Genomic DNA, 27,252 nt, shown 5'->3' with positions numbered 1-27,252 from the left:
ACTAAGAATACGTGAAGGATTAAAAAGAATCAACTCTTGAAGCACACGACTTGCTAGTAAAATAATGGAAAACAAGAAAATTCAAAGCAAAAGGAAATAATATTTATTTCAAATCATTGCATCACAAATTACAAATCCTCACTTCAAGAGAAGAGATGACACATTTTATCTATGAATTAAATTTATTTGAGGTAGTCGTTGACAGTGAAAATTTATCTATAGAAAATAACGCAGAACGAAAGCACCAAAGAATTGGATTAAAGAAAGTTAATTACCTCCAGATGCAACAATAATTTTACCTAGTGAGGCGTCCATGCCTCCCAGTTCCAAGGAGAATCTTCCTAATCCGATTTAATTCAGTTCCAACATTGCTAATATCTATCCTCTCTCTTGGTGATTCTACAGCGCAAGCAACTCCTACCTCAATAATTAAAACCAAACACTCCATGATTTTCTCAGTCCCGTTATGGTTTCTTGAGCTCGAGGTAGAGGCGTGATCAGCACTTGTTTCCTCAGCTTCTCTCACAAGTGCTGGGTCCAATATCTCTGTCACGCAATTCGGCGAAGCCATTTTAGCGAAGTTGTGAAGATTCATCTCATCTTTAAACATGGTATCTGTAGGTCTCTTTCCTGTAAACATCTCCAGCAACAAGATTCCATAGCTGTACACATCCCCGAGAGTCGATACCTCGCTTCCCAGGCCATACTCTGCGGTCATGTACAAGGGTTATAATTAATCCCATTATCTTTGGGTTTAGAGACTAGGATATTAGCAAACAAACTGAGTAAGAGATTTTAAAATTCAGAATTCATCATCTGCTGTAAATCAATACAAAATATGGCAGTGCTGTGGTGTTTTACTAGCTATTGCACATGTATTTCATTATACAGCTATCTTGTTTCTTCATTGATCAAGATGCTAAAGTTCATTCTTCCCATAATGAAAAACAAAGAATATGCAAAAGAAAATTAAATTTGAAATTAATAATGGGAAATTCCTGTATGTTGCCTAGGGATGCTAAAATCAATTCCTTTGAGTCAAACCAAGATTGTAAACGGAAATAAAATCAGAACGAGTAAATAGCGGAAGGAAGGATTTATTCTAATGTGACCTGGGGCTGCATAGCCAATGGTGCCTTTTAAACCAATGGAGCTTGTCTGATCCAAACCAGGCTGATGGGAAGCTTGTGTGAGGAGCCTTGCTAATCCAAAGTCACCAACATGAGCAGTCAGATCACCATCAAGAAGGACATTGCTTGGCTTCAGATCGCAATGAACAACGGCAATCTGGCAATGGTTGTGTAAATAATCGAGTGCATAAGCCACGTCGATTGCGATGTTCAACCGCTGAAGGAGACTCAAATCTCTTCTCTCGTGTGCCTCGTCAGATATTTGAACAGGATGCAACCACTCTTCTAGACTCCCGTTCACCATGAACTCATAAACTAGAGCTTTAAAATCATTACCTTGAAAATCAATGCCAGAACATGCTGTTAAAACTTTTACAAGATTTCGGTGCCTGATGTTTACCAAGGCTGCACATTCCGCCATGAAACTCTTGGAAGCTCCTTCACGTAGCAGGTTGAATACTTTCACAGCAACAGTACTTGCAACAGCTGCTCCATCTGTCTTGAGGATTCCTTTATACACAGATCCAAAACTACCTGAACCAATTAAATTGGCAGCGGAGAACCCATTGGTTGCTTGAAGCAGCTCTTCGTAGGCTACTCGCTGAAATGTGCTCTCCCATGGGGAGCCTGAAGCTGGCCTTCTTTTCTTTTCTCTCAAGAAAAAGAAAAGTACGGAAGAGAGAAGCAAGATAATTCCAACAAAGCCACAAGGAATTGCAATTATCAATTTCAGCTTGGTAGAAGATTTCAGCTTTTCTGACTTCTTGGATGTGCATCTGGACAGATTCAGCTGAGGTATTCCTCCACAAAGCTCCTCGTTTTCCAAGACTGAAAATCCACTCGCATTAGCAAAGACCCCTTGTACAGGCACCTCACCTTCAAGGTCATTAAATGAAAGATCCAAAATTGTCAGCAACTTAAGATCTCCCAAAGACTTGGGAATTTTTCCTGTCAAGTTGTTGCGGGAGAGATAAAGAACTTGAAGTGCTCTCAAAGAACTCAACGACTCAGGAATGGACCCATGGAAAGAGTTATCAGCCAAATACAAATATTCCAAACTCACACAGCTTCCAAGTGTTCTGGGGATTTCACCAGATAACCTGTTATACGAAACAGTGAGATATCCAAGATTCACCAACTTACCCACTTCCATTGGAAGGGAACCCGTCAACTGATTTTCAGATAGGTCTAAATACCTTGATAAAGAAGAAATACGCATTAGTTCTTTCGGTATGGGACCGCTCAAGTTATTCCGGGAGAGGAGTAAGGACAACAAGTTCTGGCAATTTTCAAGACTTGATGGAATGCTTCCATGTAAATTATTTGCATATAAGTAAAGATTGATCAATGAAGTACTATTTCCCAGAGAAGATGGGATGCTCCCTGAGATTTTATTTGAATGAAGAGACAGAATATGTAAATTTCGAAGTTTACCGATAGAACGTGGTATAGTTCCAGTGAACTGATTCATCTCCAAAGCCAACGTCTGGAGGTTGACGAGGTTTCCAATATCAGTTGGAATGATTCCACGTATTTGATTTCCACCAAATGTCATGTGCATGAGCTTTATTGAGAAGTTGCTAATTTTTTCTGGCAGCGTCCCTCCTAAATTGTTATCATTTATCCCCAATACTTCCAAATTAGTGCTGTTTGCAAGGGGGTAGAGAAAACCCAGGTCGTCGTCCTCATTGTTTCCAAGATCATTACTTTGAAATATCAGCCTTCGTAGCTTCGGCATGTGTCCTAGATCTGGCACTTTCCCGGTGAATTTGTTGATTGAAAGTTCAATAACTGTAATTTTTGAGGCATTGAACAGTGATGCTGGAATGAGCCCGCTAAAGTGATTGGTGTGAAGTCCAAGGGTTTGGAGATTGGGAAGAGTTAGGCCTAAGTCAGGAGGAAGACTTCCATGAAGTTGGTTAGATGACACAGAGAGTATAGTAAGAGAAGAGAGATTGTATATGGAGGGTGGAATTGTTCCGCTCAGATTATTTATATTAAAAACGAGATTTTTTAATCTTTTCAGCTGCCCAAAGTTCTTTGGAATACCTCCTCGCAGATTATTAGCCCCCCCAAAAATGGCCTCTACGGATGACAAATTTCCGAAAGAGAGTGGTATCTCACCCACTAGATTATTCATTTCAAATACAAACCTCTGCATCTTTGATAACGATCCAAGTTCTCCAGGAAGTCCTCCAGTAAGTTCGTTGCCTCCTAAATAAAGGTGCAATAGATTAGAGCACCGTGAGATGTTGACAGGGATTTCTCCGGTGAATGTGTTGTTCCGAAGGAGCAGCTTCTGTAGCCGAAACAGACGACCTATTTCTTGAGGGATGGTGTGGCTGAAACTGTTGTTATTCAGGTTGAGTATCCTGAGAAAACTCAAGTTGCCAATGTGGGGAGATAGGCTGCCCGCCAGTTTGCATGAATTTAGGTCAAGCTCCACCACTCGCTGATGCCGGCGTCCACACGTAACACCCGACCACTCACAGAAGTGCGAGGATTCATTCCATGAGCTTAGTGTTCCGAGGGGATCGGCTTCGATTTGATCCTTGAAAGCTAGCAGGGAGAGCCTATCTGTCTCATTTCCTATGGGTAATGAAGAGGATAAAGAAAGCTGGATTACTTGGAAGATAAGTGGCCATAACAAGCATGAACCCCTGCTTGGCATCTCCATTTTTATGCGATGATCTGAAGATATGGTCAGCAGTCTGTGCTACTGATGATAATATATAGAAGAAAGATATTGGATTTGGATGGATTGCTAATTAAGATGAATCAACAAAAAAGTATATATTTATTTATCATGAATATATGATGCTACGTCCCGTGCAATTTATTTGGTTCGAGGAAATGTTTGGTTTCTACGAAAATGAAGAAATGGCCTCTTTTTTCTACCGTGTAGAAGGAACCCGTCAGTAATTGCTTGGAATCGGCAAAACAGGACATAATTTGTCCAGTTTCTCGCTCTTCTAGAACCATTGGAAAATCCTTTGCATAAAGGAATGCATTTTTTTTTTCTATATTAGCACAGTAATAAAAAAAATATTTCTTAAATTAACACATTTAAAAAATTATTTCTTAATCTAACATGCATTGCAAGCATAACCATTCAATCATGCATTTATAAATTCTTACGTTTCACCATTTAGGATTCTCATAAAAATTAATTAAAAAATATTATAATTGAACCAGATGTTTCGTATACTGTAAACTTAATTTGCTATCAATATTACAGGAACCTGTTTGAATTTTCCTTATTAACGAACAACAAGTTCTTGAAAGTATAATGAGTGAAAAAATATAAGATTGAAAAAATAAAAATAAAAGGCAAAAATGGTGAAGTTGTCTTATTTATCTTTAATTTCCTTAAATGAAACAATTTTTAAATTTTGATAAACTCTGCTGCGTATTAAAAAAGATTATTCAGAAGTTAGAAAACAAAAAACAATTATTTTATTTTTTCAAAATTCTCTCTTTCATTTAGCAACCACCTCAAATAAATGCTTGGAGGAAACATGAGTTGAATGATCTCGAGTCTTCATGTTTAAAATTTCTAACTTCCATTATACGATAGAAAAGAGTCATAGATGCAATTAAATTTCCAAGATTTTTTTTTCCTTAAAAAAAAGACATACAGATGGAAGGAAGGAAAGAAAACAAAAGAAAAACCCATGATTGGTTACTAAAATTGCTTTTCTTGCACGCTTGGCACCAAAAGTAAATTCTGAAAAGATAAAAAAATAAAATAAAAATGATGGCCCATAGTTGAGCCTATTAGGTAACATAAGACAAACAAATCTATAGGGCCCATAAGCTAACAAAGCCTGCTCAAACAAACTTTAAATGCCCATTAAATTAAACAAAGCCCAGTAACATAAAGTTCCAATACCCATTAAATCAAACAAAGCCCATCTTTAAATTCTTCAGCAAACGGATTGTATGTCTTTGGAGGAATGATGGTGATCATGTGCCAAACACTTGTATATGATCCTTAATGAAAATGGAGCTGTCAATCACCTTAAGAACATGATCATAATTAAGAATACATTTTTTTTAATATATTAAAATAATATATTTTTTTTTATTTTTTAAAAGTTATTTTCAACATCAGCATATCAAAGTAATTTGAAAAAATAAAAATAAAATAACTTAAAAAACAAATTAATTTTTTTGAAAAAAACTTTTGAAATTTATCCCATGTGGTGGCCACTTTGGATTTTTATTTCCTAATATTTTAATGGTTGAGCAGCAATTTTTAAATTCTTTTATTTCTCGAAATATTTTGAGTAATTTTTCTATTACATGTTCAAATGCTCAAGGGTATTTTTAGATTTAACAAAAGATTTAATTCTAATAGTTTTCCTAAATTTAAAATTAACTAAAAGCTAAATTTTTTATATAAAAATATTAAATGGTTATCGCTCAATTGAGAGTAAATTTTCTTTCTTGCATACTTTCGATATGGTGCTTTTAAAGGATTGTAATAAATCCTTTTGAGTAATTCTAATATTTGAATCTAAAAAATCATGGAAATGAGCAAGGCCAATCCTTCGTTTTATTGGTAGACAAGTCTGGGACAACCCTTAATTTTAATTTATTAATTCCTAACTTATATATTCATTCTTAAATCTTGATTGATTCTCGAAACAATTAAATATTATAATTTTATTCCCAGATATTTAAGAAAAATCTCAATCAAGTCTTCATGTTAATACTAATCCACTATTTTGTTGAATTTTCTTTAAACTGATGTTATTTTAGTTCATGAAATATTTACATTAGATATAAAAAATGTTGATATTCATTAGCTTTTCCATCAAATTTTCTTAAATCCACATCGTTTTTGTGCATTAAATATGCATACTAAATTAAAATAGATTAAAATTAATTGACAAAATCATCCAATTTAGAAATGTAAAAAATATCTGGATTTAATGAATAATATGAGATAATATTTATAAAATATATAAAACATCAATTTTTCTAACTAATTATAGCTTAAGTTTTTGAATTTGAATGATTTAATGAATTATTAAAATAAGATAGTATAGCTCTTTTTTAATTTCACTCAACATTTCAAGTTTAAATTAATAGAATTTAGATATATTTAAAAACTGGTTAAATTTATTTTGAAATATTTTTAAGTAAAAAATACTTTTATAAAAATATTTTGTAGCATAATACCAATTTATTATAATCAGTAATTGGACCTATTAAATATCTTAAACAACAACAAAATTAAAGGTTTGGTTGAAGATAATAAATAATAACTTTATATACACTGACAGGTATCTATTTCAGGGGCCCTAATGGAATTTTGCACTGGTTAAATAAGAAATTATCCAAACTCTTGCAACTAGTTTTCTGCGTTATGTATAGGTTCTATTTCCTTACTCTTTCAATTTACATTTTATCAACTCCATGTAGTTAATTGATAGTTTGGTTTTTTTTTTTTTTGGTATATCAAAAAAATATTTTGAAATTATAAAAAAATGCTAACTATTTTATTTCTAAATAATAAATAATAATAGCTAATGAATACCGGATACCAAAAACTTAATAAATAATTTATAAACAAATAATTTTTTTTTCAATAAATAATAGATAAGATATAAATATCAAGAAATCTCACTACCAAAAATTTTATAAATACAAAGAGAAATGTTTCTTCTATAAATTGCAGTGAATTTTATAAAAGAAAATATTCTCTCAATATATACCGAGAGAATTACAATAAAAAAAATAATTAAAAAAAACAAAAAAAATGATGACGTGTCATTTATACAAACATAATCCGTCGATATTTTTCAAAGAACTCTAAAACTGTTTACTTTATAATTGCACTATTAATAATTGTTGCAAACAAAACCACCTATGAATTGAAAAGTTGTAGGTATTACTTGGCGGTCTGAAAAATTAAAAATTAAATATTATAGATAGAATTACTAATAGAATGGATTTAAAATATTAATATTTAATTATCCGTTGATAAAACACCCAAAAAAAAACCTAGAATCCCTCATTTCTCAACATACAGGCCTCATTTCTTTTTCTTCCCTTCATGTAAAACATATCAACATCCCTATCCTTTTCTTCTGTTCTCTTCTCTTCTCAATTCCTTCTCTTATTCTCCATACTTAGATATATCTTCTTATTGTTTTATCTTTTTTGTACTCAGTTTTTTTGTAATTAATAACTATTATTAATATTTTATTTTTAAAAAGTATTAGTTTTCAAAATTGAAATTTGTTTCTGAATGAGAACATTCAACATTAATTGTAATGAAAGGACGGTTGTGGGTGGACTTCTTGGAGATGATACGAAATGATTGTGCTCTCCATGGAAGATTGAAGCTCTGATTGCTTCTTTTTCTTTTCTTTTTTCTCATGAGAATTAATTTATTTTAAATTAATTTTTTATATTTTTTAATTATTTTAATATATTGATATCAAAAATATATTTTAAAAGATAAAAAAAATATTTTAATATATTTTCAAGTAAAAAAAAATTTAAAAAATAATATTTCCTGTAATTTTAAACACACTTTAAAACAACAAAAAAAAACTTTTTAAATAAACTAGGATAGAAGAAAAAAATATATTTAGTTTTTATATAAATGATATTTGAGAGTGCAATAATAATTTATGTTTTTATGTGTGTTATAAAAGTGCATTTTATTTAAAAAAAATAAATTGAAGTTGTTGTTGTTATTGTTATTTATTAATGATTTTAAGATATTATTATTAAAATAAAAATAAAAATTTTAAAAAAATATTTTAATTTATTTTTAACAGGAAACATGTAGTATATTAACAAACATTTATATGTGTGGTTTAATTCAATGCAACTAGATTTTTCGGAAAGTCCAATCTCGTCGTGCTTACAATTTGCTTGGTCGTGGATTAGGGTTCGTCGTGATTGCATAATTGATAGGAGAAATCCAAATATTAAGGGACTGTTTGACATTTGATGTTATGTCTAACTATGTTTTCTAAAAAATTCATTTTTTAATTTTAAATTAATATTTTTTAAAATTATTTATTATTTTAATGTATTAATACTAAAAATAAAAAAATATTATTATATATTTTTAAATAACAAATAATATTCTCTGAGTTTTATGCTGTGTAAATGATGAAAAGAAATGGTCTAATTTTTTGTTAATTACCCCCTGTTTTTTTTTTCATTAGTTTCATTTTTTTATTATTAAGTTTTTTGTTTGTGATTCTATCAATAAATTAATTATCAATAAAATGATAGTAAAAATATCAATGAAAAATTTCATCTAAAAATATAAAAAATTTAGTAGTGTTTGATGAATACCTATTCTCATCTTCATGAATGGACTTAGTTGGTTTCCATTAATGTGCACTAACTTGGATGGCACCATTCATGGACACCATTTATTTACAAATATAGCAGCCCATGTGTTACATACCAAATATCAAAGTTTGGGTGGAGTTGGTGGCACATTTTTGTCTATAAATAATACTAAAAGAGCAACATAAAATATGCAAAGCATAAAAAAGAGTGAAAAGCATGAAAAAAATGAAAGAGAGAAGGGCTATCAAGAGCACCAGTCATATTTTATATAGTAACTCTATCTTTAACAATAAGAAAAGAGAGAGTTACATTGAATGGATGTAATCCTTTTTATTTATTTATTTATATGTGAACTATTTTTTTTTAATTTCTAATAATATAAATTATTAGATGATTTGTTTGAATTATGTTAAATATTATGCCAGCATACTTAATTTTCAAAAAATATTGATCATGAAAACAACTGGTCCAAAAACCCAATACCATGAGTATCGACCAAATTATTATAATTATTTTAGAATTGAATTTTTCCATTTAAAATAATATATTAACTCTTTTTTTTTCATAATTTTGACAAGAGGATGACTAGCTAACATTAAAGATAAAATTATGTAACATTTACATTCATTCTGCTGTATCATATTAATAAAAAATAAGGTTAAACATAAGATCATATATATGATTGATAAAGGATTGTATTTATAGCCGTCGTATCGGATCGGCGGTGGGCTTTTTTTGTTCTCAACTAACCAACTTAAAGTTCAATTATCACCCAATAAGTAATTTTTCAAATTAAATAAGTCTCTTGTAAAATTTCTCTTAAACAATACGAAAATCTAAATTTGGATTTTCTCCTAACTGTTTTGTAAGTTCTTAAATCAGGTAGGATCATCAAATTTAAATTTGACCGGTTAAACTCCAAAATTAAAGTTCTGTTTGTTTTTGAGTTTTAAAAATATTTTTAAAAAAATTATTTTTTTTTACTTTAAATTAATGTTTTTATGATATTTTAGATTATTTTGATTGGCTAATGTCAAAAATAATTTTTAAAAAATAAAAAAATATTATAAATAAAAAGCACTTTAAAAATAATCGCAACTACACTTACAAATAGACATTAAAATATGATAATTATTTTCCCATGGATCCATTAATTCCGTGTGGATAATCCATTTTTAACTGAATTAAAAACATCAATTTGATTATTTAGTACTAAAAACCGTATGTTTAATTGATAGCATAAAAATAATAAGATATGGTTTAATTATCCAAAAACATAAGACATGGTTTAGCGGTAAAACCAAGTAGCTCACATAGACGAGGTCTTGAATGTGTGTGTATTTTGTTTTCTTCATGCATGATGGAGCATGAAAAGCCAATGATTTGGCAAAATATAAATTTTATATAAAATAACTTGTTTTAATTTTTTAAAATTAAAATAATATTATTTTTTTAAAAAATAAAAATCACACTAAGATTTGATTAAATCATTGATAATTAATTCATTAAATTAACTTTAAGGTATGTAATTCAATTGATCAAATCTTGAGTGTATTATTTAAAAATTATTAGTTTGAATTTTATAAATTTCAAATCCAACATGCATAACAATCTAGTAGCTAAATCAGTTCGGGTTTAATAAAAAAAACTAATTCGGATAACAACCTGAACAAATTAGTTCTCCTGGCAGGTCAAAGACCTAGCCCATTGGTCAACAGCAAAGCTTGTCTTTGCGAAGGTCCTGGGTTCGATCCTCAAGAGTACCAGCCTGTCACCCCGCGGTGTCTTACCTGCCTACTGGGCTTTGTTCAGTGGGCGAATAGTCGTGGTCGCGTAAACACCCCGGGTTAAAAAAAAAAAAAAAAAAAAAAAAGACCTAGGTGATCATGGAGACCTGGTATTTTTTTCAAAAAAAAAAACCAAACACGTGACAAGAGAGGGAAAGGTGGGGATCACATGTTTGTCCCATGTGGCCGCCACTTCTGAATTTTTCTCGCCCCCTGTTTGTCCCGTGTTCGTCCCAATGCATGCATAACTATTCAATCATGCATGTACGTAGTCCAAACAAGTTTCTCCATAAAGATGCTCTAATCTCTTATCTTTCATGGTCTATATCTGGAGAAATTATACAAGTGACAAGAGAGGGAAAGGTGTTTATTTGTTCCATGTGGCCACTTCTGAATTCCCTCGTTCTCTGTATAGTTGCTGTCGCTTTAAAGTTAAAAAAATATATATTTTAAAAAATAACCGGTAATACACTATACTCCCGTTCACCATGAACTCGTAAACTAGAGCTTTAAAATCATTACCTTGAAAATCGATGCCAGAACATGCTGTTAAAACTTTTACAAGATTTCGGTGCCTGATGTTTACCAAGGCTGCACATTCCGCCATGAAACTCTTGGAAGCTCCTTCACGTAGCAGGTTGAATACTTTCACAGCAACAGTACTTGCAACAGCTGCTCCATCTGTCTTGAGGATTCCTTTATACACAGATCCAAAACTACCTGAACCAATTAAATTGGCAGCGGAGAACCCATTGGTTGCTTGAAGCAGCTCTTCGTAGGCTACTCGCTGAAATGTGCTCTCCCATGGGGAGCCTGAAGCTGGCCTACTTTTCTTTTCTCTCAAGAAAAAGAAAAGTACGGAAGAGAGAAGCAAGATATTAATTCCAACAAAGCCACAAGGAATTGCAATTATCAATTTCAGCTTGGTAGAAGATTTCAGCTTTTCTGACTTCTTGGATGTGCATCTGGACAGATTCAGCTGAGGTATTCCTCCACAAAGCTCCTCGTTTTCCAAGACTGAAAATCCACTCGCATTAGCAAAGACCCCTTGTACAGGCACCTCACCTTCAAGGGCATTAAATGAAAGATCCAAAATTGTCGGCAACTTAAATTCTCCCAAAGACTTGGGAATTTTTCCTGTCAAGTTGTTGCGGAGAGATAAAGAGCTTGAAGTGCTCTCAAAGAACCCAACGACTCGGGAATGGACCCATGGAAAGAGTTATCAGCCAAATACAAATATTCCAAACTCACACGGCTTCCAAGTGTTCTGGGGATTTCACCAGATAACCTGTTATATGAAACAGTGAGATATCCAAGATTCACCAACTTACCCACTTCCATTGGAAGGGAACCCGTCAACTGATTTTCAGATAGGTCTAAATACCTTGATAAAGAAGAAATACGCATTGGTTCTTTCGGTATGGGACCGCTCAAGTTATTCCGGGAGAGGAGTAAGGACAACAAGTTCTGGCAATTTTCAAGACTTGATGGAATGCTTCCATGTAAATTATTTGCATATAAGTAAAGATTGATCGATGAAGTACTATTTCCCAGAGAAGATGGGATGCTCCCTGAGATTTTATTTGAATGAAGAGGCAGAACACGTAAAATTGGAAGTTTACCGATAGAACCTGCAGGTATAGTTCCAGTGAACTGATTCATCTCCAAAGCCAACGTCTGGAGGTTGACGAGGTTTCCAGTATCAGTTGGAATGATTCCACGTATTTGATTTCCTCTAAATGTCATGTGCATGAGCTTTATTGAGAAGTTGCTAATTTTTTCTGGCAGCGCCCCTCCAAAATTGTTATCATTTATCCCCATTACTTCCAAATTAGTGCTGTTTGCAAGGGGGTAGAGAAAACCCAGGTCGTCGTCCTCATTGTTTCCAAGATCATTAGTTTGAAATACCAGCCTTCGTAGCTTCGGCATGTGTCCTAGATCTGGCACTTTCACGGTGAATTTGTTGATTGAAAGTTCAATAACTGTAATTTTTTAGGCATTGAACAGTGATGCTGGAATGAGCCCGCTAAAGTGATTGGTGTGAAGTCCTCCGGTAAGTTCGTTGCCTCCTAAATAAAGGTGTCATAGATTAGAGCACCGTGAGATGTTGACAGGGATTTCTCCGGTGAATGTGTTATTCCGAAGGGGCAACTTCTGTAGCCCAAAATAGACGACCTATTTCTTGAGGGATGGTGTGGCTGAAACTGTTGTTATTCAGGTTGAGTATCCTGAGAAAACTCAAGTTGCCAATGTGGGGGATAGGCTTCCCACCAGTTTGCATGAATTAATTAGGTCAAGCTCTACCACTCTCTGATGCCGGCGTCCACACGTAACATGCACCCGACCACTCACAGAAGTGCGAGGATTCATTCCATGAGCTTAGTGTTCCGAGGGGATCGGCTTCGATTTGATCCTTGAAAGCTAGCAGGGAGAGCCTATCTGTCTCATTTCCTATGGGTAATGAAGAGGATAAAGAAAGCTGGATTACTTGGAAGATAACTGGCCATAAGAAGCATGAACCCATGCTTGGCATCTCCATTTTTATGCGATGATCTTAGAGCTTAAGGCACCGTTTGGCATTTCGTTCCAAACGGTGTTTTGCCTAAATTTATTTATTTTTTTATTGTTAAAATTAAGTTTGGTTTTTACTTTTTGGATCGTTTTGATGTGCTGATGTCAAAAATAATTTTTAAAAAATAAAAAAATATCATTGACATGTATTTCGACACGAAAAGTTATTTGAAAAGCAACCGCTACCACACTGCCAGGTACTGAAGATATGGTCAGCAGTCTGTGCTACTGATGATAATATATAGAAGAAAGATATCGGATGGATTGCTAATTAAGATGAATCAACAATAAAGTATATATTTATTTATCATGACTATATGATTATTTAAGAGTATGAACCCATGCTTGGCATCTCCAATAAAGTAAAATATGAACACCTTCTCACGTTTACAAGCACGAACTCTTTTACAATCCTGAGGATTTGATCCTTGCTCATTTGGTATGATAACTCTACAAGTAGCTAGCTACTGGGTGCACCAGATGCTGTGATGTAGAAATTATTAAATAATTAATTAGCTTCTAATTCCTTTGAAATAATAATGTACGACATTTTTCCCTCCGTACATTTCACAAAGCACCTCGAGGATTCTTTTTTCGATTTTTTTCATCATGACTTCTGACAACAGGCTCTCATTATTTAAGTTTCATAAAATCTTGCCTGCTATTTCGGTGTTCCATTTTAAACGTGTTTTTCATACAAATGACACAAATATTTTAAATTAAAACGGTAGACAATTTAATTAAGCTTACTTAAAAGACTTACATAACATTAGATCTAGTCTGCCAGTTCAAATAGCTGGGGAAAGAGACATTGTCTCTTACAAATTACCAGAAAGGGATGAGGGAGGAAACCAGCAGCATGCATGCATATATAATCGAGCTTATTCTAGAGAGTCGTTAATTTGTCTAGCTCCAAGCTAGCAAACTAGACAAGATAATTATTTTACCCCAGGACCTGCAATGGTTGGTGAAAGGAAAAACATCAGAGGCTTGAAAACTTAGGATTTGGAGAAGCAAATGCCAAAAATTCAGGATCACGTTCCAGTATAGCCATTCGTTCCTCATCTAAGGTGACCCATGCCTCAACCCCGTTACCATCTTTGGTTTCGATAAGTACAGTGAAATTTCTGAATGCAGGGCCAGCTTTGCCCATGAGACCAACCCACAAGGGCTCTCCCCATCCAAGGTTTACCTTGGTCAAACCAAGATGACGCCAACAAGTAAAAGCAAATATATCTGGCTTTTCAAGAGAGAATAACCCTTCTAGCTGGCTGAAGTAATCAGACATGGTTTCAAACCCTTCTTCACCTTGCATAGTTCGTGTATAATCACTATCATACAGTGCAATAGCTTCATTCAAATGGTTTACCAATTCATGCAGTTCTGTGTTTGTGTCTGTGGGGTTTGCAACAGCAGTTGCCCACCAAAAGATATTCCCACTGGAAGCTTCGGACATGGGTGGCTTCGTACGCGACCGGAGATTCACTGCTTCGACCAAAATGGATGGCCTTGGTGAATCTGATATTGCCTTTGAAGCAGCCATACAGCATTTCCAAATGAAACATGACAATGTCTCGGTTCTTGATGGCTTAGTGTCCGGCTTGCCAGCTTTGGCCTTAGCCCTTAACATTGCTATCGCTTTGGGATCAAAGACAAACCTTCTTGTAATGTAACTTCCTTCCGTGAACCACGTGGTTTCCGTTAGCGATATATGGTTCTGTGGAGGTGGATTTCTTGGTGGAAAAAAGAGTGACGCCTTGCTGAAATCGGGAGCCTCAGTATGTTCTCCTCGAGATTTAGATGCCCAAGTTGAAAGGAAAGCCTTGGCTGTTCCCCCATCAATGAGCTTATGTGAAGCGGACCAGCCAAGTGATATTCCTCCACAGGCAAATATGCTCACTTGAACAGCTGCTATAGGTGCACTCATGTTTTCTTTTGTAAAGGGCTTGCATGGAAGGAAATGGTTCAGTGACTCAACTTCATGGTGTTTAAGGTAATCAGACAAGCGACAGTTAACTTGGGCCTCAAGGAATGGGACGCCTTCACTGAAACAATCAACGAAGAGATTATATTTAACCCTTCCAGAAAAGGGGTAGTAAAGGTTAAGGGTCTCTGAGAGAGATTTCTTTAAGCAATCAATTCTGGTTTTGGCGGTAATATTGTTGAAATTGGCATCGTTCATGGGGTAGAAGAAGATAGCTGGGGTATAAGTTGCGGGGTTGAGCTGATCAATAAGGGAGAGTTTGTAGGGTTTTTTCTGCTGAATTGATGGGGAAGATGGTTTGATGAGTTCTGTTGAAATGATGTGAACTTCTATCTTCACCATTTTCACAAGACTCTTTCTATGCAAAAACTTATCTGTGTTTGAGTGGTGGTTTATTGATTGAGGTAGAAGCATTTGTTCGTTATATATATAGAGGAGGTAGACTCTTGCTGCGAGTCGCAAATAAGATTCGTAGAATCTAGTTTTGTTTTTTTGAAAGCTTAAAACCCGAGAAAAAAAAAACTATATTAAAGGACAAAGAGTACATCCAACAACATCATAGTACATGATAAATACAAGAGAATCTAGCCATATATATATTAAGCTAACAAACCAAAATTACTAATAATTAATGTATATTTATTGTGTATAACTCTTTTTTGTAATTTAAAGAAGATAAATATTATATCACTAAAATTTAAAGCATATTCTTCATTTTATAACGTCAATGACTCAATCTTTTTATTTATAATTGAGAAAGTTTTCACTTTATCCTTGCGTTTTTTCTCGTCTTTATATATAATAATCAATTTTTTAAATATATCTTTTAATTATCCTGTCAAGGTTCTTCATTTAGATTTATATATTGTACATGTCATTCCAAATATACTCGAGTTATTCAGAAAATTGATTTCATTTTTTTAATGAAATTTTTATTTCCTGACATTTTAATGGTTGAGCAGTAATTTTTAAATTCTTTTATTTCTCAAAATATTTTGAGTAATTTTTCTATTACATGTTCAAATACTCAAGGGTATTTTTAGATTTAACAAAAGATTTAATTCTAATAGTTTTCCTAAATTTAAAATTAACTAAAAGCTAGCTTTTTTATATAAAAATATTAAATGGTTATTGCGCTTCAATTGAGAGTAAATTTTCTTTCTTGCATACTTTCGATATGGTGCTTTTAAAGGATTGTAATAAATTCTTTTGAGTATTTCTAATATTTGAATCTAAAAAATGAGCAAGGTCAATTCTAGGAGTGAGTAAAAAAACAAAAAAACTAATTAAATAAAAAAAAACTGAAAAAACCGAACAGTAAAAAAAAATCGATTAAAATTTTTAAAAAACTGACCGGTTCGGTTCGGTTCGGTTTCGGTTTTATAATCCTGAAACTGAAAAAATCAAACCGAACCAAACCCAAAAGAAATATTTAATTTTTTTGTTCAATAAATAATAGATAAGATAGAAATATCAAGAAATCTCAGTACCAGAAAATTTATAAATACAAACGGAAATATTTCGTTTGTAAATTGCAGTGAATTTTATCAAAAAAAATATTCTCTCAATATATACCGAGGGAATTTACAGTTAAAAAAATAATTAAAAAAACAAAAGAAATGATGACATGTCATTTATACAAACAAATCCGTCAGTATTTTTCAAATAGCTCTGGAACTATTCACTTTTCAATTGCACTATTAATAATTGTTATTTACAGACAAAATCACCAATAGGATCGAAAAGTTGTTGGTGTTATTTGGCGGGTTTCTAAAAACTTTTAATTAAATATTATAGACGGAATCACCAATGAAATGAATTAAAAATATTAATATTTAATTATCCGTGAGTAAAACATTCAAAAAAAAACATCTATAATCCTCATTTAACAACATACATGCCTCCTTTCTTCTTTTTCTTTTTGCTCCTCTTGTGTAAAAAATATCAACATCTTCATTTTTTTCTTCTCTTCTCTTCTCTTTTTAATTTTTTTTTTCATGCTCAGATATGTGTTATTGTTCTTTTATATTTTCTCTTCTCAGTTTTTTGTAATTAATAACTATTATTATTTTATTTTAAAAGGTATTAGTTTTCAAAATTGAAATTTGTTTCTAAGTGAGAACATTCAACATTGTAATGAAAGGACGGTTGTGGGTGGACTTCTTGGCGATGGTACGAAATGATTGTGCTCTCCATGGAAGATTGAAGCTCTGATTGCTTCTTTTCTTTTCTTTTTTTCTAATCATATTTTTTAATTTATTTAATTTTTTATTTTAAATTAATTTTTTAATTATTTTAATGTACTAATATTAAAAATATATTTTAAAATATAAAAAAATATTTTAATATATTTTCAAGCAAAAATAATTTTTTATTGAAGTTGTCATTGTTATTATTATTATTATTTATTAATGATTTTAACATATTATTATTAAAATAAAAATAAAAATTTTAAAACATGTTTTAATTTATTTTTAACAGAAAACATGTACTATATTAACAAACATACGTTTATATGTGTGGTTGTGTTTGATATAGCAATAACTGTTGTGTGATTTGAAAAAAAAAATATTTTTATAAAAAGTACTTTTAATTAAGACTGACTTGAAAAAATAGGTGTTTGGTTAAGAATGCTTTTGAAATTAAGATTATAAAATAATTTTAAAAAATATATATTAATATTGATGGTTTTTAATTTAAATGTTGTAGATTTAACTATTGCTACTACTTCATGAAATAAATAATACTTTATATAAAATATTTTTTATTATTCCATTAAACCATCTACAATTTCATTACGTACAAAATTTATCCGACAAGAACTACAGTTTTTATAATTTTTTGAGCTTGCAATAAAATTAGAAAAAATATTATTTGAAATAAAATTGATTTGATATTATATTGCGAGTGAATTTAATTCACTCTGCACTAGTTTTTTTGGGGAAAAAAATATTGTTTACATGATAATGTGAGTAAATTTAATTTACTGTAAACTAGTTTTTTTTTTTAAATGTACAAAAAATAACACACACTGAAGAAAAAAAAAATGTTTACACAAGCAGTGCAAGTGAATTGCATTGTTCATGTGAATAGTACAATTCACTTGCACTGTGCACGTAAATGCTGAAATTCAAAAAGTAACCAAGAGCTGCTTCGCCAAAATCACGTGTAAAACGTGAATTATTATGGACCTTGTTAAAATTAAATTGTGTTTTTTATGTAACTAAATATAATATTTGTAATGGTTGCTTTAATTGTAGAAGCAACAACGCAAACAAATGGGCTTTTAATTCAATGCAACTAGATTTTTTGGAAAGTCGAATGTCACTGTGCTTACAATTTGCTTGGTTGTGGATAGTTCGTCGTGCATAGTTGATAGGAGAAATCCAAATATTAAGGGACTCTCTGACATTTGATGTTATGTCTAACTATGTTTTCTAAAAAAATTATTTTTTTTTTAATTTTAAATTAATATATTTTTTAATTATTTATTATTTTAATGTATTGATACTAAAAATAAAAAAAATATTTTTATATATTTTTAAATAAAAAATAATATTTTTGAGTTTTATGTTGTATAGATGATGAAAAGAAATGGTCTAATTTTTTGTTAATTACCCCCTTTTTTTCATTTGTTTCATTTTTTTTTATTATTAATTTTTTTTCTGTGATTCTATCAATAAATTAATTATCAGTGAAATAATAGTATAAATATCAATAAAAAAAATTATCTATAAATATAAAAATTTTAGTAGTGTTTGATGAATATCTATTCTCATTTCCAATGAATGGACTTGGTTGGTTGCCATGAAAGTGCACTAACCTGGATGGCATCATTTATTGACAAGTATAGCAGCCCATGTGCTATGTACCAAATGTCAAAGTTTGGGTGGAGTTGGTGGCACGTTTTTTTCTATAAATAAGAACTTGGCTAAAGACCCTCATTCACAAATAACAGTGCTCTCTGGTTTGGGGGATGTTTGTCCTGTATATAATATTTTTATAGAAAAATGTTTTATATATTTTTTTTTCTCCTAAAATAATTTCAGCTCGTAAAATTTTATAAATAATAATCTTTTTAAAATAACATTTAACTATTTTAACTATTATTTTTTATCACTATTACAACTATTTTATTTGTTGAAAAATAATTTCACTTCATAAAATTTTATAAAATATTTTATAAATAATAATTTTTTTTAATATTAATTTTTATCACCACAACTTTTTCATTATCTTCCTGAACCCATCATCATCTCACAGTCACTAATGCTATAATCACCACGATCTCTGAGTACCTCTTCCTCCTCTATTATCATCTTAAAAAATATTTTATATAAAAAAAAAACTTTAAGCCGAATATTTTATTATGAAAAACAAATCAATGCTTAGTTTTCAATGTTTGTTTTTGGTTGAGGGTCAAAGCGTATTTAATGTCTCTGCCGACTACGGTTGGAATGTAATGATATACGGGGGGGGTTTGTACGGTATACATACATTCTTTCTTTCTTTGGTGAAATATTGTACTCCCACAATTTCCTTGCTTCATGATTACTTACTTATCCTTTCTAGTAGATACCAAGAGAGCAACATAAAATATGGAAAGCAAAATAAGAGTTAAAAACATGAAAAGAGTGAAAAAGAAAAGAACTGTCAAGAACAACAGTCTTATCTTATACATCAACTGTCTCTTTAGTAATAAAAGAAAAGAGTTGAATTGAGTTGATGTCATTCATTTTATTTATTTATATGTCAACTATATTTTTTTTTCTATTTCTAATAATATAGACTATAGATAATTTATTAAATCATGTTAAATATTGTACTAGTATACTCTACCTCTAAATAGCATTGATCATATATACAACCGGTCCAAAAACCCAATACCATGAGCATCGACCAAATTATTATAATTATTTTAGAAATTAATTTTTCCATTTAAAATAATATATTAACTCTTTTTTTTTCATAATTTTGACAAGAGGATAACTAGCTAATGTTAAAGATAAAATTATGTATATATCTGATAAATGATAACATTTACACTCGTTTTGTTCTATCATATCGATAAAAGATATAAGGTTAAACATAAAATCATGTATATGATTGATAAACTATTGCATTTATAGCCATCGTATTGTATCGGTGGTGGGCATTTTTTTGTAGTCATCTAACCAACTTAAAGTTCAATTATCACCCAATAAGTAATTTTTCAAATTAAATAAGTCTCTTGTAAAATAGCTTTTAAACAATACGAAAAACCTTAATTTGGATTTTCTCCTAACCATTTTGTGAGTTCTTAAATCAGGTAGGATAATCAAATTTAAATTTGACTGATTAAACTTTAAGATTAAGGTCTTGTTTGTTTTTTGTCTTTTTAAAAATATTTTTGAAAAAATTTAATTTAATTTTTATTTTATTTTTTTTACTTTAAATTAGTATTTTTTATGTTTTAATGTTATTTTGATGCACTAGTGTCAAAAATAATTTTTTAAAAATAAAAAAATATATGATTTTAATATATGTCTAGATAAAAAGCACTTTAAAAAATAATTGCAACTACACTTTTAAATAATATTAAAATAGAATAACTATTTTCCTATGGATCCATTAATTTCGTGTAGATAATCCGTCTTTAACTGAATTAAAAAACATTAATTTGATTACTTAGTACTAAAAACCGTATGTTTAGTTGATGGCATAAAAATAATAAAATATGGTTTAATTATCCAAAAAAAAAAATAAGATATGGTTTAGCGGTAAAACCAAGTTGCTTACATAGATGAGGTCTTGAATGTGTGTGTATTCTGTTTTTTTTATGCATGATAGAGCATGAAAAGCCAATGATTTAGCAAAATATAAATTTCATATAATAACTTGTTTAAATTTTATAAAATTAAAATAAAATTATTTAAAAAAATTAAAAATCAAACTAAAACTTTGATTAAATCATTGGTAATTAATTCGCTAAATTAACCCTAAGGTTTGTAACTTAATTTGTCAAATATTGAGTTTATTCCAATTTAGGTTTAATAAAAAAAAACCAGCCAAAATAACAACCTAAAAAAATCTAATTAACCCGGCAAGTCAAGCCATAATTCAGGCGGAAAAGGTGGGACCCGATATTTCTTTTAAAAAAATATACATATACAAGTGACAAGAGAGGGAAAGGTGGGGATCGCATGTTTGTCCCATGTGGCAACTTCTGAATTTTTCTCGCCCCCTGTTTGTCTCGTGTTCGTCCCAATGCATGCGTAACTATTCAATCATGCATGAACGTAGTACAAACAAGTTTTTTCCATAAAGATGCTCTAATCTCTTATCTTTCATGGTCTATATCTGGAGAAATTATGCAAGTGACAAGAGAGGGAAAGGTGTTTATTTGTTCCATGTGGCCACTTCTGAATTCCCCCGTTTTCTCTATGGTTGCTGACTTGCTGTCGCTTTAAAGTTAAAAAAAATATATATTTTAAAAAATAAATGGTATCACAAATTGCTCTTTTTTTTTTTTAACCATAATTTTATTCACAATTTTAACAAAACACATTAAAATTAAAAATAAATCTAAATCTAAAAAAAAACATTTTTTATTAAACTGCTTTTTAAAAATCACAACTGAAACAACAACCACAATACCAAACAGATTCAACAGTGGTAGCAGAGACTGCAATTAGTGCCATATGCATCAAAATTGATAAAGTAACGTATAAATTTTGAAATGTGTAGTTCAATTTTTTAGATTTTTAATTTTTTAAAAATAAATTATTAATTTGAGTTTTATAAATCTTAATGTCACTAAAGACTTACATGGTTATTAATTTTAAAATTTATAAAATTAATCAAGATACACACAAGTTTATCCAAATAATCATATTGATTAAAAAAAAATAAAGGAACTTCTTATGGCTGAAAAGTTAGCTCATAAAGTCAGGTTTGGTGCTGTTCTGATAAATATCGATTAGTCGGGTTCATAACTCGAACTATCTTTCTCTGTTCCTTTCCCCTCTGTTTCATATGCACAAGTTGGTTAATTCTAATTTTTCTTATTACTCCTCTATTATCACTGTTACTATTACAAGTTGAAAAGTGAAGACCCATGCCATAACCAACACAGCAACATCTCACAAATGAAAGCTCTTCTATTATTTGTTCAATATATATATTGTTCAAGACATATTTTATATTTAGAAATTATATGTATAATAGTTAATTATGTATTTATTAATTGTTAAATAATCTTATATCATGTATTTTTCCTTAAAAAAATTATACATCAACCATGTACGTAACTTAAACAATGTAAGGTACTATATAACAATTTCATTTTCAAAGTCGAGTTCTTTAGTTCTTTATTTATCGGTATATATATAGTTGTATGTATAGTTATAATGTAATTTTCAATAATTTTATAATCAAATCTCATACAAAAAGCATATTAACTAAATACAATAAACTGTTTTTTTTTCAATCATAATTTTAACCGCAGTTTTAACAAAACACATCAAAATTAAAAATAAACCTCAAAAAAAGCATTTTTTATTAAACTATTTTTTTAAAAGCACAACAACAACCATAATACCAAACAGATTCAACAGTGGTAGCAGAAACTGTGCAATTAGTGCCATTTTATATTTTTTTTAAAAAAATTATTATTTTGAGTTTTATAAATCTCAGTATCACTGAATACTTATATGATTATTAATTTTAAAATTTATAAAATTAATCAAGATATGCACAAGTTTATCCGAACAATCATATTAATTAAAAAAAGAAAGATGAAGGAACGTCTCATGGTTGAAAAGTTAGCTCATAAAATCAGGTTTGGTGCTGTTCTAATAGATATCAATTAATCGGGATCATAAAGTATTTATATCTTATTTATTATCTATAAATTTTTATATTTTATTTATTGAGTTTTGAATACTTTTATTTAAATACTATTTATTATTTAACATAATATATATAGGATGGATTTAAATAATGTTTGAAATTAGATTTGTTAATATCTGTATTCTATATATTATTTATTATATAAGATAATTATCCCAAAAAAATGATATTAAAGAAATGAATATTTATTAGATTTAAATTAAATTATCATATGTTTTGTGAATGGCTACTGGCAGAATTATGGCCGAGAACCACGCTCAAAAGTTGTCCTATAAGATAAAAGAAAAGCAAAAAAAGAACGGGTGGACTCAGATGAAAACTTGCATGGAACAAAGAAAACAAATCTAGAAGGCCCATAAGCTAACAAAGCCTGCTCAAACAAACTTCAAATGCCCATTAAATTAAACAAAATACCCATTAAATCAAACAAAGCAAAACATGGAAAACAGAGTCTACAATCATTTCAAATTGAGAAACTCCGTCAGTCTAAAAGCCACAAAACTGCAACAAACCGGATCTTCTTTAAAGTAGCAAAATAACAAAAGCTAGCTAGTTAGCTGGACCTAAACTAAATCTAACAAACCATATTTTCTTCTTCTTTCCTTTGGTTTGCTTGCATAGGTATATTTAGGCAACTTTGGTTACCACTGCAGAGACCATCTTGTTCATGCCACACACGCCATGGCCCCTGCAAAGAAGGTAATGTCCCTTCTCTCCCCATTGCTCGCCCCATGAGTTCTTGATGATGCAGTACGGCTTGGAGCCAGACCTAATCAAGAATGGAGCAACCTCTTGCTCCATTCCCAACAATTAAGACCTCTCTAATACAAGTTCGCATTAATATTGCATTCAATCCAGCTGCATTTTCCCAGATAAAATCTTTACAATATCATTGACCACGACATATTAAACAACGAATGCTAGTTGCTGATATAGTGTAATGGAAGTTGAAACCATTGACAGCAGTCTTCTATGAATCCATTTATTCTACTCTTCAGAGAAGGTCAGCTTACTTGCAAGAAGTCCATGGTGAACTAAAGTTGCCGCAACTTGCAGCTATTTTCCCAGGATCAAACTTGCATGATCCTCACGTTTCCCTGTTTAAGGGCATGTACTCTCCTCTTGTAACCCCCCTGCCTCGATCAAACACCTGTAGGCATTGGTCATGAACCCTCCACCGCAACCATCATCACAGGAAGTCTTTCCGTCTAATCGTCACGTTGCACCAAAATCTCAAGGAAATCAGTCGATATTATATTAGAGCTTTCCGGCCTTGATTTTGATGACAAAACTTCTCCAATTTGAGGTGATGTCGTGTCTGAAGTTATTGGTGTTGTGATGCCTGTCTAATGATCAGAACAAAAAGATCTCCTTCCTTTTTTTCCCCACACACCCATTTTGACTCTTCCTTATTTCCATATTTTGTTGCCAAATTCAAACATTTTCTTCAATTAAAGAATCATCCAGAATCCAAATTATCAACAGAGTCATATACAAAGCATAAAACACTTAAAGCCCGATTAATTAGATCATTGGACGAGAAATATATTTTATCTTATTAATAGCCAAGGATATTTACTGCTTGAATTAAGCTGTAGTAAAGAAGTATTATATTTCCTATAAAACAGGCAAATTATGTACAGTGAAAAAGACAGGATCATGAGGCAGGCTTCGTAAAAAAAAAAAAAAAAAAAAAAACCCTAAAGATCTGGTCTTTAATTTTTCTTTTTTTCTGAGTAAATCAGACCCAGTTACCATAGGGAATAAACACGACGAAGACAATGAGCATGGTTTTTCTCACATCAATTATATATTTTAGAGTGTCCCTGCTGTGAACATTGACAGCCAAGACAAGAACATGAAATTCTCTAAAGCTAGCCACAGAGCGGTCCTTGAGAACTACGGAAGAAATTCTATTCATTTATTTATTTTGATGTGTTGAGAAGTAAAGATGCGATTGAAAATTGAACTAAGCGGTATATCTGATGATATATCCCCCTAAACATTAAATAAATATGTCAATGGATTAGATGCAGCTCCTTGGATCTAGAAACTGTAGCTTTCACTTCTTCTGATTTCCCGTCTTCCTGGAGAAAATCAGCGAGTATCTCCAGGCTACGTCCCAAAACCTTGTTGTCCCAAACATCTTCGTCTACCTTTCCACTTCTCTCGTACACACAAGTAGCATCAATCCGATGTAGTTTCCATCCTTTCTCATTCGCCAAATATTTGATTTTCCTCAGTTGTTTATTGATTAGCTTCTTGGTATTTTCTTTTATTTCCTTGATACCAGTGTCAAGTAACATTTTTCCGGTCACCTCATCGGCCATCTCCATTTCAGCTCGGAAATACGGTTCCAGCTCTGGAATCCCGATAGCCCGCCAAATCCCGCTATTGTGATCTATCCCTGGAATAAACATGCCTCGGACCTCATCGACAAGACCAGCATCGAGCATCTTATCAACCCTCTTTGCTGCGCGAACAAATAAAATTGGCAAGGCAACATCCACCCATAGAAAACAAGTATCGAAGTTATCCTTGAACAGTGGATCCTCGACAAGTGCTTCGATGTATCTGTTTGAGCCGCCGGCAATAATGGGGAAGTTTCCGTTCCCTGTAATATGTCTCATGGCCATATGTACATGGCTGCAAAAATCTTGTGTGGTAAACTCTTCCCCAGGTTCCACAAATCCGAGCAAGTGGTGAGGCACACCTCGGCTTTCATTTTCCGAAACTTTGTTCGTCAATATGTCAAGGCCCTTGTAAACCTGAATTTTGTCCGAGTTGATGATCTCACCTTGAAAATGAGTGGCTAAATCGATGGAGAGTTTTGATTTTCCAGTGGCAGTTGTTCCCATTACGAACAAAGCTTTTTGCTTTGTACTGCCATCATTCGCGGAGAGTGGACTAATTATTTGTTTGTTGCGGTGCCTAGAGACAAAAAAAAAAAAAAATCCAAATTGAAAATTAATAAAAAAAAATCAAAATTATGTTCCAATTCATTTTTTTTTCATGAAAAGAAAATCAAATAAAAAAAATCTATTTAACTTTTTGAGATTTATTGAAATTATTTTATAAAAATATTTTTTAATTAAAAATACTTCAAACTTCGAAATATTCTTTTTAATTTTTAACATTAAAATTATAAAAATAAAAAATATAAAAAAAATTAATCTGTGTTTTTTCATATTAAAAAATAGGTTAAACCTATCAAAAGAAGATTAAAACACTTGAAGAAAATGTTTATAAAAAAATTAAAAATTATTTTTAACATAGAATATCAAAATAATCTAAAAACATAAAAAAAATTAATTAAAAATAAAAATAAATAAAATTTAAAGTTTTTAAAAAATATTTTTGAAACGTCTTAGTACCTGCTGCAGTGACATTGAAACTGTAATCTCATTCCCCGCTCCATTCTTATGGGAAGAGAGGCAGCCATTGACATAGTTGTCACGTACGAGCTAAGCTTTGGTTGCAGAGGAATTATTTCCATGATTCGCTTAAGGAGTTGAAGAGCAGGCGCAAGGCAGAAGAGATTAGGCGTGTCTGTGCGTGTATATATAACCTCGCTTGTAAAAAAATCAATTACATAATTTTCGGGTAATATAATACGCATTAAATAAAATTGGATTTGTATATTTCCAATTTTAATGTTTTTTCCTTTTTAATATTTTTTCCTTTTTTTATTTAATTTTTCTTTTCCTGTGATAAAAAGAAAATAAATTGATGAAATGTTTTTTGTATTGTACAAATTTTTGGTGATAATAATTTTTTTTATTAGAGAGCAGGTTGAATTTTCTTATCAAAATATGTTTTTTTTTGTCTTTCAAAATGATTTAAAAAAAAAATTGATTTTTTTTTTCTGTAATTCAAATTAATATTTTTTTTTTATTTTTGTGTATTATTTTGATATAATGATATAGAAAATCAATGTTTTTTAAAAAATAGTATCTCGATATAATTTTTTCAAAAAACATATTTTAAAAAATAATCATTACATGATAATATAATAAATAGTATATTGTCCCGCGTTTCGCAGCGGGTTAATAACAATTTTTTTTTTCAAATATAAAAATTTTTTGAGTTGAATTAAAAGCATAAAATATATTTGTATCATCACCATCTTCAAATAAAGTATTTTCGACAATAATGTCATAAATAATACATAGAAGAGGAGCGTCCAATACACTAACAACTAATTTATTTTCCTTTAATGATTTCAAAATTTTCTTGAATTGATTTATATGGGAATTAATATGCAAAATGAAGAAGATCTAACAATAATTCTATTTAAAATGGGCTCGACATTATAGTTTTATGTGGTTTTTAAAAATGTTTTTTTTTAATAAAATAAAAACATTATAAGGAATATAACATAAATAGTGTTTTTTAATAAAAAAAATTATTATTTTTATCTAATTCAAAGCGAAAAGTATTTTAAAAAATAATAGTTACTACATTACCAAACTGGCTTTAAGAACCCGTTTGTTTTTGTGTTTCAAAAGTATTTTTGAAAAAAAAAATATTTTTATTTGCTTCAAATTAATTTTGTTTTGTGTTT

The 27,252-nt window shown here is 30.8% G+C and overlaps 3 protein-coding genes and 2 pseudogenes across 3 annotated transcripts; all 5 read right to left on the bottom strand.

Moving 5' to 3' along the window:
- Nucleotides 1-295: 295 nt before the first annotated feature.
- LOC118060319 (probable LRR receptor-like serine/threonine-protein kinase At3g47570) lies at nucleotides 296-3,887 on the bottom strand. Its single transcript, XM_035073539.2, has 2 exons — nucleotides 1,113-3,887; nucleotides 296-708 (listed from the first exon to the last, which is right to left on the bottom strand). Exons 1-2 carry the CDS (start codon nucleotides 3,805-3,807, stop codon nucleotides 296-298), a joined length of 3,108 nt encoding a protein of 1,035 aa, XP_034929430.1. The 5' UTR covers nucleotides 3,808-3,887.
- A 6,671-nt stretch (nucleotides 3,888-10,558) lies between these two features.
- Nucleotides 10,559-12,587, bottom strand: LOC118060320 (uncharacterized; annotated as a pseudogene).
- Nucleotides 12,236-12,782, bottom strand: LOC140954255 (LRR receptor-like serine/threonine-protein kinase EFR; annotated as a pseudogene).
- Nucleotides 12,783-13,602: 820 nt separating this feature from the next.
- Nucleotides 13,603-15,177, bottom strand: LOC118060268 (limonoid 7-O-acetyltransferse). The gene has a single exon (XM_035073455.2). The coding sequence runs from the start codon at nucleotides 15,138-15,140 to the stop codon at nucleotides 13,797-13,799; it is 1,344 nt and encodes a 447-aa protein (XP_034929346.1). The 5' UTR covers nucleotides 15,141-15,177; the 3' UTR covers nucleotides 13,603-13,796.
- Nucleotides 15,178-24,706: 9,529 nt separating this feature from the next.
- LOC118060321 (adenylate isopentenyltransferase 5, chloroplastic) lies at nucleotides 24,707-26,184 on the bottom strand. Its single transcript, XM_035073541.2, has 2 exons — nucleotides 26,063-26,184; nucleotides 24,707-25,619 (listed from the first exon to the last, which is right to left on the bottom strand). Exons 1-2 carry the CDS (start codon nucleotides 26,182-26,184, stop codon nucleotides 24,707-24,709), a joined length of 1,035 nt encoding a protein of 344 aa, XP_034929432.1.
- Between the last annotated feature and the right edge of the window lie 1,068 nt (nucleotides 26,185-27,252).

This window comes from Populus alba, chromosome 8 (assembly GCF_005239225.2).
Source record: "Populus alba chromosome 8, ASM523922v2, whole genome shotgun sequence".
NCBI classification, from domain to species: domain Eukaryota; kingdom Viridiplantae; phylum Streptophyta; class Magnoliopsida; order Malpighiales; family Salicaceae; genus Populus; species Populus alba.
This window is presented reverse-complemented; position numbering and strand designations above follow the sequence as displayed.

Bases quoted from the DNA above. Each gene is read 5' to 3' on its own strand.
- LOC118060319 (XM_035073539.2), bottom strand. From the start codon at position 3,807: ATGGAGATGCCAAGCAGGGGTTCATGCTTGTTATGGCCACTTATCTTC. The intron at 709-1,112 runs GTCACATTAGAA...ACATGACCGCAG, and splicing joins CATTGGCTATGCAGCCCCAG to AGTATGGCCTGGGAAGCGAG.
- LOC118060268 (XM_035073455.2), bottom strand. From the start codon at position 15,140: ATGGTGAAGATAGAAGTTCACATCATTTCAACAGAACTCATCAAACCA.
- LOC118060321 (XM_035073541.2), bottom strand. From the start codon at position 26,184: ATGGAAATAATTCCTCTGCAACCAAAGCTTAGCTCGTACGTGACAACT. The intron at 25,620-26,062 runs GTACTAAGACGT...TTTTGTCTCTAG, and splicing joins TTTCAATGTCACTGCAGCAG to GCACCGCAACAAACAAATAA.